We start from the raw sequence: 26,595 nt of genomic DNA, 5'->3' as shown, positions 1-26,595 counted from the left end.
TCGGCAACCTGACGTCAGACGCAAGCGACGTCTCCGCGCAGGGAAGGGCGCGCGAAGTTGGCAGAGCCCGGCGGGGAATGGAACCCCCGGGAAACCATAGCAACCGGACACAGGATGACCCAGTCTGTGCTGGTGCAAGGTAAAGAGGAGGCCCAGTGCTCACTGCCTGACCTGTCCACTTTGTTTTCGACAGCAGCTTCTTTACTTTCTCCCCGTGTCTGCGTGGGTTTCCTCCGGGTGCTCCGGTTTCTTCTCACACGCCAGAGATGTGTGGGTTAGGTGCATTGACCATTCTCAATTGTCCTTTAGTGTCAGGGGGATTAGAAGAGTAAATATATGGGCCATAGGGTCTGGGTGACTTTGTGGTGGGTGCGGCTTCGAAGGACTGAATGCCGCCCCCGCACCGCAGGGATTCTGTGATTGTTTAAATGTAGAGTGACATTGGAGTAGAATTAGGCCACTCGGCCCATCGAGTCTGCTCTGCCATTCAATCATGGCTGATATTTTTCTCATCCCCATTCTTCTGCCTTTTCATGTTGGCTGTCAACACAGTGCCAGGCATCTGGGTGTGATTTTCTGGCCATACTCGCCAAAAATGGGGAAATCCTACCTGAGGTCAACGGAACATTGTATGTCTTCTTCACCCCCCCCCCCCCCCACTATGATTCCTGTGGGTGGGATGGGATAATTCTCCCCCATCTTTCTGCACGGGACCCCTTTTCCTGGGACACCAACTAAACATGACCAATTGTCCCAGCAACTGAAAAGGTGCTGTTCACTGCCACTAGCTGTGACTGTGAAACTGTCAGTGTTCTTTTTCAATACCCCTCCTCGGTGGTTAGCAACATCCGCAATCTGCATGTGCAGATTTAAAGCAGAAATGCAGAAGTTGCAGTTTGTGGTTCTGTGTTCCACCCCCATGAGGTGCTTTGTTAATGTTATATTTATTTATTAATTATTCTCATGTATTGGGATACAGATCTTGTGAGCTATGGAGACAAAACATACTGTTCATGTTTTTATTAATTCAAAGGGTGTGGGCTTTGCTGGCTAGGTTGACATTTATTGCCTATCCCTAAGTCGGTCAGTTAGAAATCACTGTACTGACCAGAACCTTTACTCTAATGCCATTGCTGTGAATACTAAAAGTATTTTGTCATGGGAGGGAGTCAGTAAAGTGTGCAGTAATCACCTGCGTGTGAGTCAGTTGCAGTGGAAATGGGTGCACTTGGCCAGTCTCAGTGCGCGACAGACTGGAGGGGCTGATTGTGGACAAGTCCCCAGGACCGGATGGAATGCATCCGAGGGTTCTGAAAGAAATGGCGGAGGTGATAGTGGATGCCTTGGTGGTTATTTTCCAGACGTCGCTGGATTCCGGGGAAGTGCCGGAGGATTGGAAAACGGCTAATGTTACGCCGTTGTTTAAGAAGGGTGCCAGGCAAAAGGCGGGGAATTACAGGCCGGTTAGTTTAACGTCTGTGGTAGGTAAAATGTTAGAATCCGTCATTAAGGAGGAAATTGCGAGGCATCTTGAAGGGAATTGCTTGATAGGGCAGACGCAACACGGTTTCATTAAAGGGAAGTCGTGTCTGACAAATTTACTGGAGTTCTATGAGGATGTGTCTAGGGCGGTGGATAGAGGAGAGCCGGTGGATGTGGTCTTTCTGGATTTTCAGAAGGCGTTTGATAAGGTACCTCACAAGAGGTTACTGCAGAAGGTCAGAGGACATGGAGTTGGGGGTAGGGTGTTAGCGTGGATAGAGGATTGGTTGTCAAATAGGAGGCAGAGAGTGGGGGTCAATGGGTGCTATTCGGATTGGCGGTTGGTGACTAGTGGGGTGCCCCAGGGGTCGGTGCTGGGGCCTCAGCTATTTACCATTTATATAGATGATCTGGAGGAGGGAACCGAGTGTAGGGTGTCGAAATTTGCTGATGACACCAAGATTGGGGGAAAGGCAAATTGTGCGGAGGGTGTGGAGAGTCTGCAGAAGGATCTAGATAGGCTGGGCGAATGGGCCAGGAAATGGCAAATGGAATTTAATGTTGGCAAGTGTGAGGTGGTCCACTTTGGTAGGAAGAATGGTAGGAAGGACTATTACTTACGGGGCGAAAAACTGCAGCAGGCGACGGTGCAGAGGGACCTCGGGGTCCTTGTGCATGAGTCGCAAAAACCCAGCCTGCAGGTGCAGCAGGTGGTCAGGAAGGCGAATGGGATGCTGGCCTTCATAGCGAGGGGGATTGAATATAAAAGTAGGGAGGTCTTGCTGCAGCTGTATAGGGCATTGGTGAGGCCGCAGCTGGAGTACTGTGTGCAGTTTTGGGCGCCGCACCTGCGCAAGGATATTTTGGCCTTGGAGGGAGTGCAGAGGAGGTTTACTAGGCTGATACCGGAGTTGAGGGGGTTGAGCTATGAGGAGAGGCTGAATAAACTAGGCTTGTACTCGTTAGAGTTTAGAAGAATGAGGGGAGATCTCATTGAGACGTATAAGATGATGAATGGGATGGATAGGATAGAGGTGGAAAGACTCTTCCCGCTCAAAAAAGACAGTAGGACTAGGGGGCACAGCCTCAAGATAAAGGGGGGGCGGTTCAGAACGGAGTTGAGGAGGAACTTCTTCACTCAGAGGGTGGTGAATCTCTGGAATTCTCTGCCCGTTGAAGTGGTGGAGGCTGCCTCGCTAAATATTTTTAAGAAGCGGGTTGATGGGTTTTTGATAAGAGAGGGGATTAAGGGTTATGGGGAGAGGGCGGGAAAGTGGAACTGAGCCACGACAGATCAGCCATGATCTTATTGAATGGCGGGGCAGGCTCGAAGGGCCAGATGGCCTACTCCTGCTCCTATTTCTTATGTTCTTATGTTCTTATGTACACATCTGTTCTCAGTGGCTTACCGAGTTAAGATGGTTGGTTGACTAACGTTTTCCATCAATCCCACTGCAAAAACCCTTGAAAAAGTTACACTTCATTATGTGAGATGTAATTTGGTTTTAGTGTTGTACTGACCTAACATTATTGCTGAAAAATCTCTCTGGCTCTTGAATTTTTTTTAATTTGTGACATGTCAAAGATTCTCTATTAATTGTTTTAAGTATTGCTATTTTTAAAAATATATTTTCAAAAAGTTTATGATATTTCTACCTTAATCCCATGTATGTGTTCCAACAACTTATTTCACTATGTAAAATTTAACTGAAAGTAAAGTATAATCTGTACATTTTATAGAACATAGAACACTACAGCACAAACAGGCCCTTCGGCCCACAAGTTGCACCAATCACATCTACATCTACCAAGCCATAGAACTATCTGTAACTTCCGATGCCATTAGATCACATATACTCATCCAGAAGTCTTTTAAAAGACCCCAGCGAGTTTGCCTCTACCACCACCGATGGCAGCCGATTCCACTCACTCACCACCCTCTGAGTGAAAAACTTTCCCCTAACATCTCCACTGTACTTGCTTCCCAGCACCTTAAACCTGTGTCCTCTCGTGGCAACCATTTCAGCCCTGGGAAATTGCCTCCGAGAATCCACCCTATCTATTCCTCTCAACATTTTATAAACCTCTATCAGGTCGCCTCTCAACCTTTGTCTCTCCAGGGAGAAGAGACCTAGCTCCCTCAACCTATCTTCATAAGGCATGCCTCCCAATCCAGGCAACATCCTTGTAAATCTCCTCTGTATCCTCTCAATAGCTTCCACATCCTTCCTGTAGTGAGGCGACCAGAACTGCGCACAGTACTCCAAGTGGGGTCTGACAAGGGTCCTATAAAGTTGCAGCATTACCTCCCGACTCCTAAACTCAATCCCTCTATTAATGAAGGCCACTACATCATACGCCTTCTTGACCACATCCTCCACCTGCAAGGCCGATTTGAGAGTCCTATGGACCCGGACCTCAAGATCCTTCTGCGCTTCAACCCAGCTAAGACTCCTACCCTTGATATTGTACTCTTGTATCCTGTTTGTCCTACCAAAATGGACCACTACACATTTATCTGCGTTGAAGTCCATCTGCCACTTCTCCGCCCAGTCTTGCATCCTATCTATGTCACGCTGCAACATCCCCCCAGACTATCCACAACACCACCAACCTTTGTATCGTCGGCGAACTTACTAACCCATCCCTCCACTTCCTCATCTAGGTCATTTATGAAAATGACAAGCAGCAAGAGTCCTAGAACAGATCCCTGGGGCATTCCACTGGTGACTGACCTCCAAGCAGGAAAAAGACCCATCCACAACCACTCTCTGCCTTCTGCAGGCAAGCCAGTTCTGGATCCACAAGGCCAAAGCCCCTTGGATCCCATGCCCTCTCACCTTCTCAAGAAGTCTTGCATGGAGGACCTTATCAAACGCCTTGCTGAAGTCCATGTAAACCACGTCCACTGCTCTTCCTTCGTCAATGCGTTCAGTCACATTTTCAAAGAACTCAACTAGGTTCGTAAGGCACGTCCTGCCCTTGACAAAGCCGTGCTTACTATTCCTGATCATTCTAAACTTCTCTAAATGCTCATAAATCTTGTCCCTCAGAATCCTCTCCATCAACTTACCAACCACTGAGGTCAGACTCACCGGTCGGTAATTTCCCGGGCCATCCCTGTTCCCTTTCTTGAAAATAGGAACCACATCCGCAATCCTCTGGAACCTCTCCCCTCTCCATCGACAATGAAAAGATCATCACTAGTAATCAGTAAACCCTGAAGTATATTGCTATTTATTTATTTGTTTGGACAACACTGGCACGTGACCAATGGTATAGTATAAGTTTAACTGGGTAGATGTTGGCTTATTTTTTATATTCTAAAGCTATTTCTCATTTGGATAATGTCTTGTCACATGCCAGTGAAGCTGAGAGTTTTATCACCAGACTTCTATATGTAGCATTAGATGCAGTTGCTAACAGTACCTGTCCTTGGATAGATCTTGAAGTTGAAGAATCTGAGCATTACAATTTTGGTCAATCTTATTAATTATAGTAATATAGACATAAAAGTCAGTTGAAAGTAATGTCTGTTACTTGACAGAATCTAAGGAACCAGTTGATCTTTTCTCTTTCCTTCTCTCCCTCCCCACTCATCCTTCAGAATAGGTCCCATAACATTGATTGCTATGGGGATCAAAATAAAACTTCTTATTGGTGTATTATATTTTTTCAATTGGTAAGCTTATGTTTTCATTCTTTTTAGTTGGCCAATGTGGCAATCAAGTTGGCTGCAGATTTTGGGACATGGTTTTACGGGAACATGCAAATGTGAATAAGGTAAATAATGAGGAATACTTGTGATTTACTAAGTTTAGAAATTGAAATAAGCTTCCTCATCACTTGGGTGATGTATCAGGGTACCTGGAACCCAGGGGGACTGTACCCAAATATGACCTGAAACTTTCAAAGAGGAGGGAGAAAATATTGGCAAACAAGATAGTTTATTCAAATAATGGAAGCTTTGAAGTGCTAGCATGATTTGGTAGGTTGTAAGTTGATAAATTAAATATTTGTTCTATCCTTGATTGTTTTTGAACAAATCAGGCATTATATTCTCCCTGACCTTGCTACCTCTACTTTAATATAAATGGTCTTTATTGATCAAGGTTTGTTGACTATTTTCAGTACTCCGAAGAAGGAGTTGGATAGATCTTATAATAAATATGTTGGACTTTGCTGCCAGTATCATTGTGAAATGTTTTCAGTAGAAAAATGACTAATTTTGTTTCTCATTTAGAAAGGAATCTATGATGAAGCACTCAGTAACTTCTTTAGAAATGTGGATACAAGGTAAGCAATTTAATTTTAAATAAAACTCTTCAAACTAAAAATATTACGAAGTCCACAACATTTTCTTGCCTTGGAGATTTAAAATAAACTTCAAATCGTACTGACCAAGGGCTGTATAAAAGAGAGGGGGTGACACAGTGGTAGTATCGTTGGAATGGTGATCCAAAGACCCAGGCTAATGTTCTGGGAACTTGGGGTCAAATCCTACCATGGATTTTGAATTTTATGTGTAAAAAAAAACCTGGAATTTAAAATGTCTAATGATGACTATTGAAACCATTGTTGGCTGTCACTCATTTGGTTCACTAATGTCCTTGTCTGTCCTGCAGATCCACATTTGATTCTTAAATGCTCTCTGAAATGGTTGCACCTTAGGGACTGCAGCTGTTCAAGAAGGCAGCTCACTACCAACGAGTGATGGGCAATAAATGCTGGCTTAGCCAGCGATGCCCACATCAAAATGAATTTTTAAAAATCACATCGTAAATTTTTTTGCCCTCTTGTTTACTTTTCTTCAGGGTGACTTATTCGAAAGCAATTCATTATATTTTGCAGATCTACCAACGGAGACGATATAAATCTTTCCAAAGGAACAATTAGATCTCTTAAAGCTCGGGTAAATAATTATATCAGTAATTTAACTTGGAAGCTAAAGACTAAATTTCTTATTATACTGTAAGTATTTCTGGACGTATGATTAATCTTGTGAAGGAATTTTTCTGCAGTGGAGAGTAGGATGCAATGAATAGACACTTGTAGAGGTTCTGTTAATGATCCTATTTTGAACTGGTAGTAGTTGTTATTTTGCAATTTAAATTTTACCTTACCCTTTGCAATGGTTTAACATCATCAGATCATAGGGCAGGTGATGGCCTGGTAGTATTATCACTTTACTATTAAACCAGAAACTCATTTCATGTTCTGGGGACCCAGGTTCGAATCCCTCCACAGCAGAACCTACTGATGACAATGAAATCATTGTCGGTTGTCAGAAAAACCCATCTGGTTCACTGATGTCCTTTAGAGAAGGAAGTCTGCTGTCCTTACCTGGTTTGGCTTACATGCGACTCCAGAAGTACAGCAATGTGGTTGACTCTCAACTGCCCTCTGAACAAGGGCAACTAGGAATGGGGAATAAATGCTGGCCAGCCAGCAATCCTCATGTCCCATGAATAAATTAACAAAAAGTTGGATCTGAATAGCTTAATTAAAAATATGTGTGGAAATGGAATTTCCTGTAAATATATTTTCTTGTCTTCTAGGCAGTACTCATTGATATGGAAGAAGGTGTTGTTAATGAACTACTCCAGGGTCCACTAAGGGATGTTTTTGACAGTAAACAACTTATAACAGATGTATCTGGTTCTGGTAATAATTGGTAAGATTTGCAAATATAAGAAAATATCTCGATAACAGTTATTCAATGTGTCCGATACCATCTCTCCTTGCCTAACATCAAATTACATTTTCCATGTTCCTCATGTTTTTGACTGAAATAATTATGTGGTAAACTCTTTGAGTAGGAATTTTTTGAATATTTCTATTAAATTTAGATTTTACCTAATTCATATATTTCTGTGTTTTTTTCCTGATCTAGTATAAAATAGTATTAAAATATTCTAGTTCATTTTATGTGCATTATTTAATAATTATGCACTTTAATGAGGTTCTCCCTCTCAATGTTTTCTCTTGTCTAGATCTTGTCTAATTTTTACTTATAGCTTGTGGTTTTTACGCATGTTCATTTTTGTTCTTGTTCTTTATAATCTCCCTATGCACACACCTAATGAGAAATGGGGGCCAAAATTGTAATGGTCAGTTTGGTTTGAGCCTCACTAAATAAAACTTTAGCACAGCATCTATAAACCTTTCTGACTTGCTTACTGTTTTAAATTGCCTCTCACCTTGCCTCAATGTTGAAACTGACTAAACTAAAAACAGAAAATGCTGGAACCATACAGCAGGTCTAACAGCATCTATGAAGAGTGAAACAGGATAAATGGTTGATAACGTTATAGATCGCCAGCCTGAAATATCAGTTCTGTTTGTTTCCACAGTTGCAAGCAGACCTACTATGCATTAGTGATATTTTCTGTTTTAATTTCTGATTTCCAATATTTGCATGAAATTTGCATTCACATTAAGGCTGAACATGACTTATCTGCTGTTACTGCCAGATCTGTCAAAGTTTACTGATGGTACTTTATTTGAATTTGTATTTAGGCAGAAAAAAGGATTGTATTTTATGGTTTTGATATATTTATCAAGTACTAACTGATTATTTATTTTCCCATTGTCAACGTTTTATATGATCGGGGGTATTTCAGTAACTTAGGGAAAACAAACTAATATCAGTAGTTCAGTATTACAGACTTGTTACAAACATTTTTGTTGCATTTAATGTTGACCTCAAAATTTAATGGTCAGATATTTCATAAACAGGTAGACTTTGAAAACCAAGCATTGTATTTTCTCTTGGCAACAAAAAATAAGTCAAAAAGAAACAGATATAACCTTAAAATATATAGGAATCTAAATTATTGGTCAAGAAACAATATGAATTAAATTAACAATCTTGACTTAAATCACTTGTCCAGATAGTCACAAGAAAAAATCATAGTGCCTATCTAAGCCACTGCATTCTCTGGAGGTATGCCCATCCATGCAATTTCCTGCCCCTCCATCAGAACTTGCCAGTGGGGAGCATAACATTCTGACCTGTGTTTTATTGATGTGCACAATTCTGGCAGTTCATGTATACTTTCTGATTCTTTTTTTCCCACAGGGCTGTTGGACATAAACAGTATGGTTGTCAATACCGTGACCAAATTCTCGATGTATTCCGAAAAACAGCTGAACACTGTGATTCCCTACAATGTTTTTTTTTAATCCACTCAATGGGTGGAGGTGAGTAGTAACTCTTTACAAAGCCTTTAGCGCATTGCCTATTCCTATCTTAAATTGATTATAAGTAGAAATAAGTTACTAAGTTTTAATATCTGAACTTAGTGAAGAAATCAAGTGGGTAGAGTGTTGTCGGTATCGTTATCGAGGTCAACATTTGTTGCCCATCCCTTGAACTGAATGATTTGCTTCACCATTTTTATGGGTCTGGAATCTCATTTAGGCAAGACCAGGTAAAGACAGCAGATTTTTTTCCTGATATGGCAATAGTGAACAGATGGGTTTTTATGATAATTGATTACAGTTTCATGGTCACCATTACTGAGACCAGCTTTCAATTCCAGATTTTTTAATTGAATATAAATTTCACCAACCGATATCCCCAGGACATTTGCCAGGGCCTCCAAATTACTAGCCCAGTGACATTACCAGTAGGCCACTGTTCTTTGCTCTGAATGTATAGTTGAATGAGTGTCTTTACACACATCAGATACAAGCATCTACTGGTGAGATAGGAACAAGAATACTCTATTCAGCCCTCGGACCTGTGCCACCATTCAGTTAGATCATGGCTAACCTGTAACTCTGATTTCATTAATTTACCCTCACTCCCACCCATTGATATCATTTCTTGTCAAAAAATGTATCTATTTTCATATTGGAAATATCAATTAATGCAGAATTCACAGCCATATGGGGGAACAAATTCCACATTTTCACCACCCTTTGTGTGAAAAATTTCTTCTCGATTTCATGCTTGAATGGCTTATCTCTAATTTCAATATGCTCCTTTTTTGCTCTGAATTGCACCAAAGAAAATAATTTACTTGAATCGAACCTATTGAACCCTTTTAGCATTTTAAATATTTTGATGAAATCACCCCTCATCCTTCTAAACTCAAAGGATTTCAAATCATGTATGTTACTGTGCTCATGACTGAGCCCTTTGAGCCTGGTGACCCTGTGTCTTTCCCAATTTGCTTTCCTGAGGTGCAGTATCAAAAACTGAATTCAGTTCTCCAGATGGCAACTCAGCAAGGTTCTGTATCTCTAAAGCATCACCTAACTTTGTATTGAAACCCCTGAGACAAAATATAGCATTATACTAGCCTTTTTGATTGCATTTTGTACATTTGCACTTCCTTTAATGATTTATGTACATGGGCATCCAAATCTCTTTGCTCTTCCCTAACCCCTGAACTTTCACCGTTAGGGAAATATTCAGATTTGCCTTGTTTAGGCCCAAAGTGGATGACCTCTCAATCTCCCACATTAAATTGCATCTGCCATATTTTTCCCTACTCATTGTCTATGACCCTTTGTAAATTCTTAGTCTCATCCACATAATTTTTCAGCTGAAGAATTGGATCCATAACGCCCTTTCTCATTCGAGTCATTGATGTATATGAAGAAATGTTGAAGCCCCAGCTTGAATCCAACTAGAAAATATTCCTTTTATCTCTAATCTCTATTTTTTGTCTCCCAATCTATCTGCAAATATATACCACCGTTATCCACCTATTTCCCCTTTTGCATCTTGGATATTTTGTTTTGAGCATTGTGACAGAAATGTTATCTAATTTGAGATATAAAATTGTTTCTTAGGGACTGGTTCTGGGCTGGGTACCTTTGTGCTGAGCCTTTTAGAGGATGAGTTTCCAGAAGTCTACAGATTTGTTACTTCTATCTACCCTTCTGCTGAGGATGATGTAATCACTTCACCCTACAACAGTGTACTGGCCATGAAAGAGTTGACTGAGCATGCTGATTGTGTTTTACCTATTGAAAACCAGGTATGCATAATAATCTTTTGGACACATCTTTCAAGAATAAAGTTATTTATAAACAGTTTGCATTTAAGTAACATCTTTTAAGTAGGAAAAATGCCAATAAGCTTCATGGGGGTGTAATTCAGCAAAAATTTTCCCTGAAACAGAACAAATTCGGACAAGAGAGTTAAAAACTTGGTCAAAGGTATAGGCTTTAAGGAGCATCTCAAAGGAGGTGAAAAATGGACAAGTTTACTGAGAGAAATCCAAAGCTGAGGGCTGAGACAACTGAGAGCATGGGCACCAATGGAAGGAAAAGAAGAATGGGGCAAATCTGAGGCAAAAGTGGAAGAAACATAAGAGTTGTTGAAGGTTCACCAAGCTGGAAGAAATTATGCAGTGAGGGGCAAGGCTATGGTTCTCTTGAACCCAAATCCAAACTTTAATTTGAGGCATTTGTGAACAAGCTGCTGTAGGCAACCAGGAGAGTAATGGAACAGTCCAAAATAGCAAGAACAAAAACATGGAGGAGAATTTTAGCTCTAGGGGAGCTTAGGGAGCAGGAAATAAGTCATGTTACGGAGGGGGAAGTGGGTTATTGTTGTGATGGAAAGGATTATGGGGACAGAAGTCCAGGTGATGGCTATATCGGTTACAAAAATTATGGTTCTGCTCCAATGGGAGAGGGAGTCTGTGGTGAGGGAGAAGAAGTGTTTTGGGTGGGAGTTATAGATGATGTCTTTGGCTTTCCTAATTTTTAATTTTAAAATTCAGACTGGATGTCAGAAAAGCAGCTAATGATTTGGTATAGGTTTTTTTCACATGGAATATTTCATTTAACTTCTTAATTGTGCAGTTATCTGACTTCAAATTAACTAAATAAATGCAGTAAATGTTTTGTTCAAACAAAATATAACCATAAGGCAAAAATGAACTCTTGGTAGTAAATTAAAAGAGAGTTTATTTTAAGAAGAAAAATTATACAGTACTTTAACAACACAAAATAGACTTTAGAACTTCAAATGACTGATCAGGTCACTGAAGTAGCAAAGTTGCCCAATAGTTCCTCTTTGATAGTAATTCTTTCACATTTTCCCTTGGGAGCATTCAGTATATAAATTAGCTAGTCTATTAGAGACATTACAATCTCCTAAATTATCAATATCTCAGATCCTGTCTGTTTAATTTCATAACTGGTTAATTTGGTTTCGCTTTGTTTTAATTGGAATTTGACAACACACATTCATTATCCTTTTAAAGGGACAATTTTTTTCACAGTCTTTTTGTTATTTGACTTTGCGCAGATATCTATTGTCCATTTCAGTCAAGGTTTATGCTGAACTTAGCACAAAATATTTGATTTGATGACTATCCATATCTTTTTGGATATGGTGCTGGGGCACCTTTGCGAGAAGTGAGGTGTCTTTTGGGAGAAGTAAAGTGCTCTTTTCCACTGGTAAGGTGCTCTTTGAGAGAGGTGAGGTGCCATTTGGGAATGTTAAAAGTAGACATAAATGTACATTAAAAGTGGATAAACTTATTAAATCTGTCATGCTTATTGAAACTATTAAGGGAACTATAAAAAAACTGCCCTTTAAATATTTGGATATCATCATTATTGAATTAGTGCTATATCATTGTCATAATGGGCTGCCTTCAGTTCACAATTTACTTGATAGCCCCCAGTGCTTATAAAGTATTTAAAGTGGGGCTATGAATGCAAGTGCTCGTTGATGTAAAGAATTAAGTGGTTGAAGTAATTTAAATGTAATGAATGGAGTTTTATCAATGGGTATTCTTCTAAATAGTGAATTCATCAGTAAGTACTTAGAACTTTATTTTCTTTCCTGCCAGCACAGATCCTGAGGTTTGCCCATGGTGGGTACTGAATGGGTTGGCATAGGGGATGTAAGGGCAAAGGGTTGTGGGTGGGGGGGCATGTATTGGCATTATTTGGTACTAAGATAGCAAAAGGGCTATAAAAGATCCTGGGGGTGGGTGGGGGCAGAGGTTAGCATGGAGGGTATGATGGGGCCATGCAAGGTTGGATAGGGAACATGAGATGGCATGGTATGGATGGGACATGGGGAGTGTGTGGGGATTTTAAGGTTGTTTTTTGCTTTATTGTTTTTTGAAACTGGGGCAAAGTGCATGGTCAGTATTGAGAGTGGCCTTTCATTCAGCCTACTTCTGCACTCAGTAACCCCTGTGTTGCCTCTGAACTGCTTCTGGGTTTGTAGGCATGATTCCCATTATACCTGCTGTGTGCAATGCAAATCTGACCAAGTAGGGCCGTTTCTCAGGAGTGGAGTTTGTGGAACAGGAAGTTCTGCCAACTCTGCATTCCCCGCACGTGAACAAAAATTCAGACATTGTTACTTAGAATCATTTATTTCATTCGTAGCACTTATTATTGATTTTGATTGTTGAGCTTTGTTTATGAACGTTTTTAACTATGTCCAGTGATAGCCTTGTCTCTGAATGATGTAGTCCGCATCTTTTGTGTGAGTGGCGTTGCAAAATATGCTCATCTTTTTGTTGTTATTATCGAAACAATAGTATTTTTTGTCAGATTTGATCTTGACTTGTATCTTAGAATGCATATAGCGGCAAACTAATAAGTGTTGCTACGGTTTCTGAACTCAAAATAACCTGTGAATTAAATCCCTTGTAGTTAAATTAATACGAAAGACCTGACCTAATCAAAACTGAAAAGATTGGAAATATCTAAGTCAGGCAGCAAGTGTGGAGGGTGAAACAAAGAGCTGAATTTTATAGATTCTTCCCTGCTTCCATGTATGAAGGTGGAGGGTTGTTTGTAAATCACAGCTGCTGGCTTTCCCACTGCTTTCCTGCCCACCTGCCCCCAATTTGTTTCCCATACTTTGCTGGACACAAAAGGCATCAGGCAGCTTGTCGGCCCTTAAATGGTCAGTTAATGGCCATTACAGGGCTGCATTCCACTCCACTGCTATTTTACATGTGGCAATGGAAGGTGGAGGCAAGACATGAGGCCTGGCAGCTTTCCTGATCCAGGCAGGTGTCCAGTAGGAATGGGGCGATACCTGGTTTGGGGGGGGGTGGTCCCCTGTGTCCACAGGATCTCCAGAATTAGTCTTAAATCCCCCCCACCACCACCACCGCTGCACCATTGGAGTTTGTTAGCCAGGCCTGTCCAAAATCCCAGATTTACCTTCAAGTCCAGGCTCTGCTCCTAATTGTTAGTTGCAGTTTCAGATACTCATTGTAAACTTCAACTTATTTAAGTTGGTGCCTTAATAAAAGACTTTTAAATTTTACTATTTCAGGGAATTATGATCCTTTATGTACCTAAATCACTTGTTCAATGCTGTTGAAAGAACAATAATTTTGCATCTGATCTTAACTCTGCAGGCTTCCCAAAAACTGGCACGATTAAAAGACTTTTAAATTTTACTATTTCAGGGAATTATGATCCTTTATGTACCTAAATCACTTGTTCAATGCTGTTGAAAGAACAATAATTTTGCATCTGATCTTAACTCTGCAGGCTTCCCAAAAACTGGCACGATTGAAATTTTTTTTTCCTTACTGCATTTTTAGTGAGCTTTTGTGTAAATAGAGGCATCGGTGTTTTTGAAATCAAATCATAACATATTAACTAAATGATTTTCATTAATCAATACAATTGACAGTGTACTGATCATTCAAACATTTTTTGGGATTAAAAGTTTGAATCAAGTCATATAAATAAAATGTGAACTTAATTCTATTTTTTAAAATACTATTAAATAATTTGAATTAAGTCACATCGAATTAAGATGAGTTGATTGTACTTGACATGATGAGATGAACTATCGTGGCAGGTAATAGAATTTGCAGGGATAATTTAAATTTCCCCTCTGTTAATCTCCTTCTGTTAGCAAGATAGAACGGTTATCCCCACGCCATCAGCTAATCTGTCTGCCCAGAGTAGTTGTCCACAATTCAAACTGACTACGCTAGTATAGTGGTTATGTTACTGGACTAAACCAGAGTTCGAACTAACAATCCTGACGTGAGCTTAAGTCACCAAACTGTTTGAAAATTTGAATTCAGTTTTTTAAAATTGAAAATTAAAAGTAATTCTCAGTGGAAAAATTAAGTTTTGAGGCATTACTGTAAAAAAAAATAAACCAACTGCTTTTTTGGTTCCTGTCTTACTCAGCTGGTCTGGCTGATACATGATTCCACACCCAATAAAAGTGATTCTTCAGTACAAATGGAATGATAGAAAAACTCAGCATGTCTGGCAGCATCCGTAGAGAGGAACAGAGTTAACATTTCAAATCCATATAACTCTTCAGAAGCATCCAGACTTTTCTGTTTTTACTTCATATTTCCAGCATCCATGGTATTTTGCTGTTTTGCGGGGGCCCTCTTAAGTGACTTACCAAGGTATACGGTAAGGCAATTATTGGCCATAAATGCCAATATATGGCATTTATTGCCCATCCTTACCAAGGTATACAGTAAGGATGGGCAATAAATGCCAGTTTTGGCAGTGACGCTGACATTAATTAAACAAGCAAAGGCTACATTTGAGTCTGATGATCCAAATTACTGTCCTGGCAACTACAGAGTGCCAATAAAGGCTACATCTGCTCACTTCCAATGATAATACATATTTATTTATTTTTAAAATTGCCAGATTTGTATTTCCCAGGACTTGGGAAACCTGGCAACTGAAGGGAGGGGAGAAAGGCCAGATCAGAAGGTAAGTACCTTCACAGGATTCCTTGTGGGCCAGGAGGAGTAGGGAGTGCCTTCTCTGACACACCTCAGCTAACCAGCTTCCCTTCTTGATGTTTTTCCCCAACCCCTTCACTGATTCGGTTTAGCTCAGTTGGCTGGACAGTTGCTTAATGATGCCAGCAGCAGGTTTAATTCCTGTACTGGCTAAGATTCATGAAGTCCTGCCTTCTCCACCTTGCCCCTCGCTTGAGGTGTGGTGATCCTCAGATTAAGTCACCACCAGTCAGCTCTCTCTGCTCAAAGGAAAGAAAAGCCTATGGTCATCTAGGACTTTTGCAACTTTACCACAGCCTCCATTATGTCTAACCCAGCCACCAGCCTCTCTATTCCTGTTCAACAGCAATCTGGCAGACTTCCAACCAAGAAATAGAGAAAACAAAATTTAATCAGCTCTTATATACCACCTTTTGGCATTTCCTGATTGCTATAAACCCACCTGACTTTCTTATTGCCTCCCCAGAAAGATTTAGGCCTGCATCTGTCACTTATGTAATTCTCTTTTATGTATGGAACTAAATGTTAAAGTGCAGATTCTTTGAACTTTATCTTTTTTTCTTAAAACCAGTCCTTGATTGACATTGTCAACAAAATCAATCAGATGGCCAATTCTGGTAAATTAGCATCTGCCATGAAACTGCAAAGTACACTGATTTCTGGTCAGAGTGAAGTCAAACGGCAGGAAAAACCATTTGATACGATGAACAATATTGTAGCTAACTTGCTGCTCAATTTGACCAGGTGGGTGAACATTTACTATATTAATTACAGTATTCCAACAAGATGTATAGTCCAGATCAATGTAGTTTCCTGGGTTAGTTTTGACTATGTAAAGTGGTCAGCAAGAAAATTTGTAGATTTTTGACTGCCAAAATTGGCCAGTTTTGTTATTTGTTTTTTCAACTTTCTCAAGTGATTAAATTGTAAAGAGCGTGTGTGTGTATCATGATGTATAAGGCATCCTGACTGTAGAATGGGCTCCATCCTTCAGTTGATCTTTTCCGGCCTTTGTATTTTGCATATGTACATAAAGTACAGGGGCTTCTGTGGATAAATAAAGAGCAGTAATACAGAAGACAAGCAAAAAAGCTAGAAATGTGAGATTAGGTGAACAAAGAGACTGAATTGCAAGGTAAAGGGAAATAAGATTTTTCCTAAATAAGGATGTTGGTCAAACAAGGAGGAGACTGCTTGCAGATGAAGAGGTAGAAAATAGAAGCAGGAGTGGGCTATTTGACCCTTCAAGCTGGCTTTGCCATTCATTTTGATCATGGCTGATCATGTTCAATATCCTGACCCTGCCTTCCCTCATATCCCTTGATCCCTTTAGTCTTAAGAGCTATATATAATTTCTTCTTGAATTTTTGATCATGAATTCCACAGATTCACTCGTCTGGATGAAGAAATTTCTCCTCACTTCAGTCCTAAAAGTTTTCCGTTATCGTCAAACTATGACCCCCTAGTTCTGGACTCCCCACCAAAAGGAACATTTTTTCTGAATTTATCTTTTCTAATCCTGTTAGAATTTTATAAGTTTCTATGAGATCCTCTCTCACTCTTCTAAACTCCAATGAATATAATCCTAACCGAGTTTAGTCTATCCTCATGTGATAGACCCTGAAACCTTGTACGTGAGAGTGAGGGGACGAAAGAGGTCCATATTAAGTGTTACGAAGCATACTTTACAAATAAAATCCATATAAACTACATAGTCTGGAACCTCCCATCATGAATGCTCTCTATCCACACTTGAATAAAATTTTGCTATCCCAAAATAGTTCATGCATTAAGTGTTCACCAGTCTTGTTCATTACTATGGCTGAAAACGTACATACAAAGCAGCCTTATTGGCCTAGGATTCTATGCTCATCTCCTTCATTGCACCATGATTTAATATTTGCCACCGAGCAACAATTGTATTACAATTACCTTTTCAAAGCCTGTTGGAATATTATTAGTGGCTCCACTGTTACTTTCCAATTTCTTCAGTACTCTAGGATGCACACCATCCAGACCTGCTGACCTTTATAGTTTTAGTCTCAATAATGTTTTATCACAGCAAAATACTGAAAACTAGGGGTGGATTTCCACAGAGTCAGGGAGACTCTGGACCTTTAAAAGGGTAGACAGGATTTTGATGCAGACATATCTAGATTGCAGTGCCTGGAAAGGTAGTAGAGGCTGGAAACCTTACTTGAGGCACAAAAAATTAACAGTCCAGCAACTATTTGGTGGAATTCTGTAGAAATAAATGGATGGAGAACCGAAGTCACCTCCCTTCAAAAAAGGCTTGCCATGTTTTATTCTACTTGAGCACATAACAGGCTAGTGGCAGGCCTTCCCCAGGATCAGGGTCCCCAGGGGCAGATGTCCTACCTGCCATAAGCTGGCAGTTTTTCTGTACTCAGCAATGCCATTGGTTAGACAATGGTTGCTGCCAGTATTACATTCACCTGAAACCTCTGAGGAGAGATCCAAGCACAGAAGAGTGATGACGGGAAGGAGGTTTTAGGGTTGAGATAGCAGAGCAAAAGTAGGCCATTGAATCTGCTCTGCCATTTGAAGAAGTCATGATTGATCTGATGTGACAGTCTCAACTCCACTTTCCTGTCTTATTCCCATGCTGATCTTGCACAAGCAATATGAACAGTAAATTTGATCATTGACTCCACTGTCGTTAGTTTAATTCTGCACTTGTGTGCTGGTATTGATGCAATGGAATATTTTATGATGAAACAGATGTTTTTTGACCAACGTTTTAAGTAGCCTTAGTTTGTGTAGATTGTTAATTATACTAGTTTATATTGTTTGTTTATTTTATCTGCAGTTCCGCCAGGTTTGAAGGATCCCTCAATATGGATCTCAATGAGATCACCATGAATCTAGTTCCATTTCCACGGCTTCATTACCTTGTTTCTAGTCTAACTCCTTTGTACACCCTGGCTGATGTAAACATCCCCACAAGAAGGTAGGGGTTTTACCAGCATTTTTGAGAGAAATTCATTTTGCTGAAAAATCATATTGTTCTGTGTTATTAAGATCAAAGACTGACTGCATACATGCAAATACTGGATGCAGAGTGAAAAGGAAGATCTGATAACTTGGATTAGGAGATGAGGTCAAATGAGAAAAGCATTAAGAACATTTTTGTAGCGTGATGGGAGGGTGTAAGGCAGAGGGAGTTCCAATGAGGAAATACCTCATACGGAAAGAATCACTGTTAATGCTAGACTTTAGAGGCCAGATAACAAGGACTGAATCAATGTCTGAGAGACAAAGGGCTGCAAGAAGGGGCATAAAGCTGCATTACATTACTTGGATATGGAAGGCTGCTGCCAAGGAGAACTTTAAAGTTAAAGAAAAACTTTAGCCCAGGGAACCAACTAAATTTGACAAGAATCAAGATGTTAAAAGTGCAGAATTCTGAGAAAGGGCGTAGGTAGTAGCAGTGCTCTGAATGAATAGTAATTTACGGAAAGAGGGAAGCTGGCTAGGAGAATCGAAAGAACGAGCTGTGGACAGGAACTCCTGGAGTGGGGGACAGTGTTTGAAAGATGGAAAGATGCTCCTCAGTGACAGATCTGACGTGAAGAGAGAAATTAACGTTGATAAAGAAATTCTTGTGGTATCAGTTAGTAAGGCTTCCCAAAATGAAAAAGAAATGCTCAGGAGCTGACAGGACTTAAGAAGGATGATTTCAAATTTGCAGGTGAGTGTGAAAAACCTTTGATTCGTTCGTTCAAGACTTGCTGTCAGATTTCTAAATGAAAATTGTATAAACAAAAAGGTGGAATGGTAAAGTTATATGTTCTCAGAAATACATGTTTTTGGATGATGTCACCAACTAATGCTCCGGATTGCTGTTGCTAATTGCAGTACCTGTTCCACAATCCAGCTTGGGTCAGCTACTTCAACACAAACGAGCACTCAAATCAATTACTCCTGGCACATCATTAGTGCGTTTGTCAAATCATCAGTCTGAAGATGTGTGGGCTATGTGGATTGGCCATGCTAAATTGCCCCTTATTGTCAGGGGGACTAGCTGGGGTAAATGCATGGAATTATGGGGATAGACCCTGGATGGGATTGTGGTTGGTGCAGACTCAATGGACCGAAAGGCCTCCTTTTGCACTGTAGGATTCTATGATAGGGCTTCAGTGACCCTTCTCATTGGATTAACAAGTGGAAAGTGTCTCTGCATTTTAAGGAACCTAAGATTTCTTGAAGTCCTCCCAAAAATTATTCTAAAAAGAGTTAGGGAAATAGTGTTTAACTAACTTGTTTTAGTTCCTTGATAAGGTTTGATAAGGATAAGGCAGTTGATTATGGTGAAACCAAAAGGCATTTAATAAAATGCTGCATCACAAACTTGTGAGCAAAGTTATAGCTCATAAATAAAAGCAACAGTGGCACTGCGGAGACAGGTTGGTGGAAAGGGAGGATAAGTGGCAGTTTAAATCTAATGCAGAGAAGTGTGAAATGATTCATTTTGTTAGGAAGAATGGAGAGATGCAATGTAAAATACAGGGTACATTGTAGAGAGGGATGCAGGATCGGATGCACCTGGGGATATATATAGATAAATCACTGAATGGTGCAGGGCAGGTTGAGGGCACAGTTAATAAAGAATATTAAATCCTGTGTTTTATAAATAGGGACATGGAAGTACAAAACCAATTAAGTTATGATAAACCTGGATAAAATACTGGTTGGGCTTCAACTAGGTTATTGCATGTAGTTCTCAACACCACACTTTAGGGAGGATGTGAATGTACTGGAGACAGTGCAGAAAAGATTTATGAGAATGATTGCTGGGATGAGGAACTTCAGTTACCTGGATAGATTGGAGAATCCGTTCTCCTTGGGGAAGAGAAGATTCAGAGGAGATTAGATAGATATGTAAAAAAATCATGAGGAGTCTTAACAGAGTTGATAGGGAAAAATTGTTCTCATTGTTGGAAGAATCAAGAACTGGGAGACACTGATTTAAGGTGCTTGACCAAAGTTGCAACAGCAAATGAGGAAAAACCTTTTATCTAGTGAATAGTTTAGGTTCTAGAATGCACTGTCTGGGAGTTTGATGGAGGAAGGTTCAATCTTGGATTTCAAAAGAGCATTGGAGTATTAATCTGAAGAGGAAGAAAATGTAGGGCTGTAGGGAAAAGGCAGGTGAGTTGCACTAGATGAATTGCTCTTGCAGAGAGCCACTACAGGCACATGGCATCTTGTAGAGCTCAACTGTTGGTTCAAAAGAAAGGCATCATCAAGAAGTACAAGCACTTTGAGTTGGGAGGAAGTAAAACGAGAAAGGATTTTGGAATACTGATTCTCAATAAAATTTATCAAAATTTTTAAAAAGGAAATTCTGTATCCACAGGTTAGTAATGTGCTTCTTCTTGCCATAGCACATTAACTGTGTTAACTAGCAGTTCTGATTTTGTGATGTTGTATGGTGCTGCTGATTAGAACTCTTCCTACAAGTTTAACACAACTTCTACATAGAAAGATATATTTCTATTTATTGGATTTGACATGTACTTCATATAGCGAACTATCCTAATCATTCTTTGTTTCTTCATTTAACCAGGTTGGATCAAATGTTCACTGATGCTTTTAGTAAGGATCACCAGTTGATGTATGCTGACCCAAAACGTAACCTCTACCTAGCTTGTGCATTGATGGTCCGAGGAAATGTTCAGATTTCTGATCTTAGGAGAAACATTGAGAGGTTTGAAGGAAATGAGTGTGTGTGTGTGTGTGTGTGTGTGTGTGTGTGTGTGCACTAAACCACATATTTTGCTGATATGTTAAGTTAGTGTAACGGTTTTTCATTTGAAAGTTGCATATATAAAGATAATTCATCTTTACTCAAAATAGTTTTTTCTAGCAATTGCCAATTAGTAACTATGTTCATAGAAAGGATACATATTCTTTCATATATTTAAAGCTGTGTTTTAAATTAAGTTTTTACTTTCTACTGGATTCATAGGTAATAAATAAATTGTACAGGTGGTGATTAGCAGCAGTTTAAAACCAAATGGTGGTTATTTATATTTTTCTCTAAATTAGTGCCAATTTTCACCATTTCTAAAAGCTATGACCTGTTGCTGGGTCACCAATTACTGGATGATTGAGCACCCTGATACTTTGCAAAACCACCCACTATCCATAACAGGAAGAGACAAGAGTGGAGTTTGAAATACAGATTTACAATAAAACTTTCAAGATTTATTAAAAGCAAGTTCTGTATCTACGTGTTAATGCACTTTTTCTTACAGAAACATCGATGGTTGAGATCTACAGACCATTTATTACTGTGTGCACAAAGGAGAATAACACCAATACAGCACGTGGTCCTGGCTCATTCAGTGTTTATTTTGAATAGAGGTTTCTGGAGAGTGCAGAAATGATGATCAGTCTGTGACAAATTTTCCCCTTCTTATCCTGGGACGTTAAGACTATTTGCTTCTGAGATTGGCTAATTGAGTACAGACTTGGGGTGGGATTATCTGGTCCCACCAAAGTCAATGAACATTTTGTTAGCTTGCCACAACCACCAGGTTGGGGCTGTAAATCCAGTCCTAGAATTTAATCTTGGATGAACCTGGTTCTTGTGATAATGGTTAAATTTACTTTTTCAAAATATATTAGCTAAATTGAAGCTTTTAGATGTAAAATCATGAGCCATGAGTTAGATAGTGTTTTTTTTTCTCTTAAGCAAGTTTTCAGTTTCAACTGTTTACTGCTCACTCAAAAATAATTTAAATTGTAAACTGCTCAATTAAAAGAAATTAATTAAATTCTGCATATATCTATTATGGTTTTGAAGGAAAAATATTGCAGTCTGTAATCAGGGACGGAATATAATGCCCTCCTCCATAGCAAGTTTTGTGATTGTAGGGGAAGGGCATTTAATCAGGTGGGAGTTGGGAAAGTGTTGGATGGGGATTCTGACATCTTCCCACCTCCACCCCAATTAAGTCCGTGGTGGGAAGACCCATTGACAACAGGCGGCACGTAGCATAGTGGTTAGTACTGTTGCTTCACAGCCCCAGGGACTGGGTTCAATTCCCGGCTTGGGTCACTGTGTGGAGTTTGCTCATTCTTCTCGTGTCTGCATGGGTTTCCTCCGGGTGCTCCGGTTTCCTCCCACAGTCCAAAGATATGCAGGTTAGTTTGGCCATGCTAAAATTGCCCTTAGTGTCCTGAGGTTCGTAGGTTAGAGGGATTAGTGGGTAAATATGTAGGGATATGGGGGTAGGGCCTGGGTGAGATTGTGGTCAGTGCAGACTTGATGGGCCGAAGGGCTACTTTTTGTACTGTAGGGTTTCTATGATCTGTGGCAGCCTTCCCATCCCGTTGCCATTTGAGACCCTCAAGTGGGCAATTAAAACTGATTTAAGGGCCTCATCCAATGCTAATAACCCAGCATTGGGTTGTGGAGGGAGAGACATGTTCACCATACAAGGATCACAACTAGCAAACCTGGGATCTAGTGGTGATTCTGAGCCCTGAGACAAGTCTTATACCAGCAGCAGATACTGTGTTGCTGTGGCACTGCCACTTTACAGAGCTGTTATTCTCTTATTTTGCAGGTGGGACTTGCTGGGGAGGGCCTGCTGTTGTGTGATTAACTGCCTGAATGGCACTTCATATAATGATACTTCCCTGAAACATGCAACAACATGGGGCAACTGCTGGCTTTGCAGCTGGCAGGCAAGATGCCCACTGCCTCAATTAAATACCATCCCAGACACTTATATGTATTAAAAGGTGGCAAGAAGGACAAAGGCACATTTTCTCTTAGAAAATTTAGCTTAATAACTGACCATTTTTTATGAATTCTTTCAGTTTTGCCACAACAGTTACTAAGCAGCTTTTTAAAAATGTTATTGCGTCAACAGCATCATTGCATATTGATCTCTGCGAAAGTGATAAATCATATTTCAATCAAGTAACGAGAACAAAACTTTCTCTTGTTTTTTTCTACAGGTTGAAACCTTCTCTCCATTTTGTCTCGTGGAATCAGGAAGGTTGGAAAACAAGTCTCTGTTCAATACCACCAGTGGGTCACACTCACTCCTTATTAGCACTAGCTAATAACACCTGTGTTAAATCTACCTTCACAGATCTAAAGGATCGATTTGTAAAACTTTACAAGAAAAAGGTAAATTCTGAATAATTCAGATGTCTTGACTGATGGCAGCTACCAAACTAGCTGAATAGCAGTAAAAGATTAGACACTAGTTAATGAAGTGATTAGCTTCACTGTACCACCTCTCACTCTTTCATCCTTTTACATTGCAAACTAAACAATATCCTCTTGTAGCTTCCTTTTCCCCTATTTTTGTATCATCAGTAAATTGTGAAACCTCTCTGTCCAAATCAAAGTCAATAATGTGCCTGCATTCTGGGAATTGTTGTTGCTACCTTATTGAGATTGATATCTCGAGAAGCCCCAGAGCTCAAGTTTCAGGCTTGTTAAAAGAGCACAGGTTTCTCACTACAAAATGTTGATAATGGTTTAACACAGACGGCTAAATTTTGTTGAGGTGGTAGTGCAAGTGAAACGCTGCTTAACCTGGAATGAGTGTTTTGGACCTTGGATGATAAGCATAGAAGAGATAAAGGGATAGGTGTTACACCTTCTGCAATTGCATGGGAAGGTGCCATGAGTGATGGGAGAGGTGTTGAGTATAGTGGAGGAGTGAACTAGGTTATCCTGGTGGGAACAGTCTCTGCGGAATGCTGTCGGAGGGAGTGAAGGAAAGATGTGTTTGGTGGTGGCATCACACTGGAGTTGGCAAAAATGGTGGAGGATTATGCTTTGCATGTGGAGGCTGGTGGGGTAAAATGTGAGAACAAGGGGTCTCTATCCTTTTTCTGGGAGGGAGGGGAAGGGATGAGGGTCATGATGCGGGAGATGGACCGCATGCTGTTGAGGGCCCTTTCGACAACTGTAGGTGGGAATCCAGATCAATCTTGCACTTTTAGTTCTCCTGAGACAGTGTTGGAAAGGGAATAAACGAGCCATCCTCGAACATCCTCCCCATCCCCTAGCCTGCTCTTGAAACTTCATTAACAATCCAAGCATATTCACTGCTGAGTTACCAAATCCTGATTACAAGTACTCCCTCCTCCATCTGTGCTGTAATAGTGGGAGATGCTTAAGGAGCTGAATGGCCTTTGTCAGATTATTGTTATGCCATTATTTCATGGCATAACAATAATGTATACTGTATTTTACCATGCAAAATACAACTAGAGATCATCTAGTATATAAGCAAACAAAAATAAATTTAATCCTGTCCATTTTTGAGGAGTTCTAGTTACCATTTAATAGGCAAAATCAAATATGTTCATTAATCCTGCAATTAACATTTCTTTTCAGTCACAGTGTTTTAGTTAATTGAATAATGAACCATACTAATTTTGTCATTTCAGGCCCACATTCACCATTACCTTCATGTGGATGGAATGGAACAAAGCTTTTTCACAGAAGCGAATAACTCTTTGTCATCTCTAATAGAGGAGTATAATCAGTTGGATGCTACTAAAGGACTAACAGTCACCAATGTGCCCCGTCTTTCTATTGCAATATAAAATATTATATAGTGAAATAAGAGCTTTTCAACCCTTATTAGAATACCCAGAGCCTTAAAATTAATTTAATTTTATATGACAAATAACCAAGTGCACAGTTATAAACAAAAACAGAAAATGCTGGAAAATCTCAGCAGGTCTGACAGCATCTGTGGATAAAGAATAGAGCCAATGTTTCGAGTCTAGCTGACCCTTTGTCATATTTATATTTGCGCAGTTATAAACCTGGTAAGCGTATAAAAGGTAGCCTGTGTTCCTCAGGTCCTGAAAGGTCTTGCACATCTTGTCCTGTGCCAGGTGTAAAGATGTAAAATGTGTCCTGTCACAAGATTCTGAATGTGTGTTCTTTCTGAACAATTAGAATATTTATTTACTTGCATTTTTCCTGTGATGAGTTGGTTGTTCATCCAACATGGAGTACTAATCTGTTAAAGAGAAAAGTTCTGAATTAAATTTCTGGCATCCTTGGTAAGTTATTCTTACCTGGCACTGTGTAACTTAGGAAGGAGTAAAAATCAGGTTTCCTGATATTGTGGCCAAGACTTTGTCAGGCTGATGGGGGTCAGGGAGATCCAGCAGGGAACCAATCTGCATGGGAGAGGTCTTAAGGAATCACGTGCCCAGCTGCCATTGGACCTTCCCAATGATTTGATAATCAGATGGCATTGCACCCTTCTGAAGCCCAGACTCTTGGGACTCCAGGCCACAGGTGAATGAAGGCGGGATGGGGTTGCTGGGTGGGATGAGTGACAGAAGACAGGAGATGGCCTTCAGCAGCCACCTAATCAAAATCCCACAAATGCTGGCCAAGAATCCTGAATCGCTCCCTTCCACCATCTGACTTGATTGGAGGAGGTTTTCTCACCACTGGAGACTGACATAGGCATTCTGAGCAGGAGTAGGCCATTTGGCCCTTTGAGCCTTCTCTGCAGACCTCTGACATGGGGCCTCTCTCACAATTAGCTGGTCCCAGCCAATATTGTTCCTGCCACACTAGGCTGCACAAAGTCCAGCCCTGTATGAACCTATTGTGGAACTTTCCATCTATAAATCCCTCAGTAAGATACAATAAGACATAGTAAGGTGGGATTAATTCCATATTGTTCATGTTTGAGTGTTGACATAATTTCCCATTCTAAATTTTGTAATGTATGCAATGAAATTAGCTACTTGGTTAATGTACCATTGGGCTGATAACATTTGTAGAATTGCAGACCAGTATTGACAATCTCCTTCTGAATGGGACAAAAATTGAATAGAAAATAATGTACTACCATTGTATTAGAATATACAGGAATATGTTCTTAGTATCAGTAGGTTAACTTTCTGATACTTTAGCGCTCTGCAAGGAATTGAAATAGGCACTTTGAAAGATGTTGAATAGATTAGATTCCTCTTGTTAAACTTCTTTCCTCGGTGCTATGAAATTGGAAAATCTGAGCAAATTATTTAGATGAAAATAAAATCCTAAAACAATTTAGCTTGTATCCTTGTTATCTTATACTCATAACCAAATTTTAATCATGTTTATAAATGATTTCCACAGCAAACCTTGTTTTGTGAATGAAATACCAGGGGTGATTCTAATGGGTTCACTAATATTCCAGTTTAGTGGAGTATTGAGCAAGATGGGTATACAAATGTGCTAATCTTTGAAGTTTTTTAAACTAATGTGGATTTATATGTCAGAATGTGATTTGTTTTTCTACATAGTTATCAAATCATTTTTTACTTTTCTGTTATTAATAACTATTAAAATAACTTTGCTATA

General features: G+C 39.9%; 1 protein-coding gene across 1 annotated transcript; it reads left to right on the top strand.

Annotated features, from left to right (window-relative positions):
* The first annotated feature begins 34 nt into the window (after positions 1-34).
* Positions 35-26,595, top strand: tube1 (tubulin, epsilon 1). Its single transcript, XM_080192569.1, has 12 exons — positions 35-139; positions 5,192-5,265; positions 5,726-5,778; positions 6,334-6,394; positions 7,041-7,156; positions 8,564-8,685; positions 10,288-10,475; positions 15,790-15,962; positions 18,049-18,189; positions 20,809-20,949; positions 23,214-23,388; positions 24,666-26,595. Exons 1-12 carry the CDS (start codon positions 115-117, stop codon positions 24,822-24,824), a joined length of 1,428 nt encoding a protein of 475 aa, XP_080048695.1. The 5' UTR covers positions 35-114; the 3' UTR covers positions 24,825-26,595.

The sequence above is a fragment of the Carcharhinus amblyrhynchos genome, chromosome 7, assembly GCF_965287045.1.
Source record: "Carcharhinus amblyrhynchos chromosome 7, sCarAmb.v2.hapA, whole genome shotgun sequence".
Lineage (NCBI taxonomy): Eukaryota > Metazoa > Chordata > Chondrichthyes > Carcharhiniformes > Carcharhinidae > Carcharhinus > Carcharhinus amblyrhynchos.
This window is presented reverse-complemented; position numbering and strand designations above follow the sequence as displayed.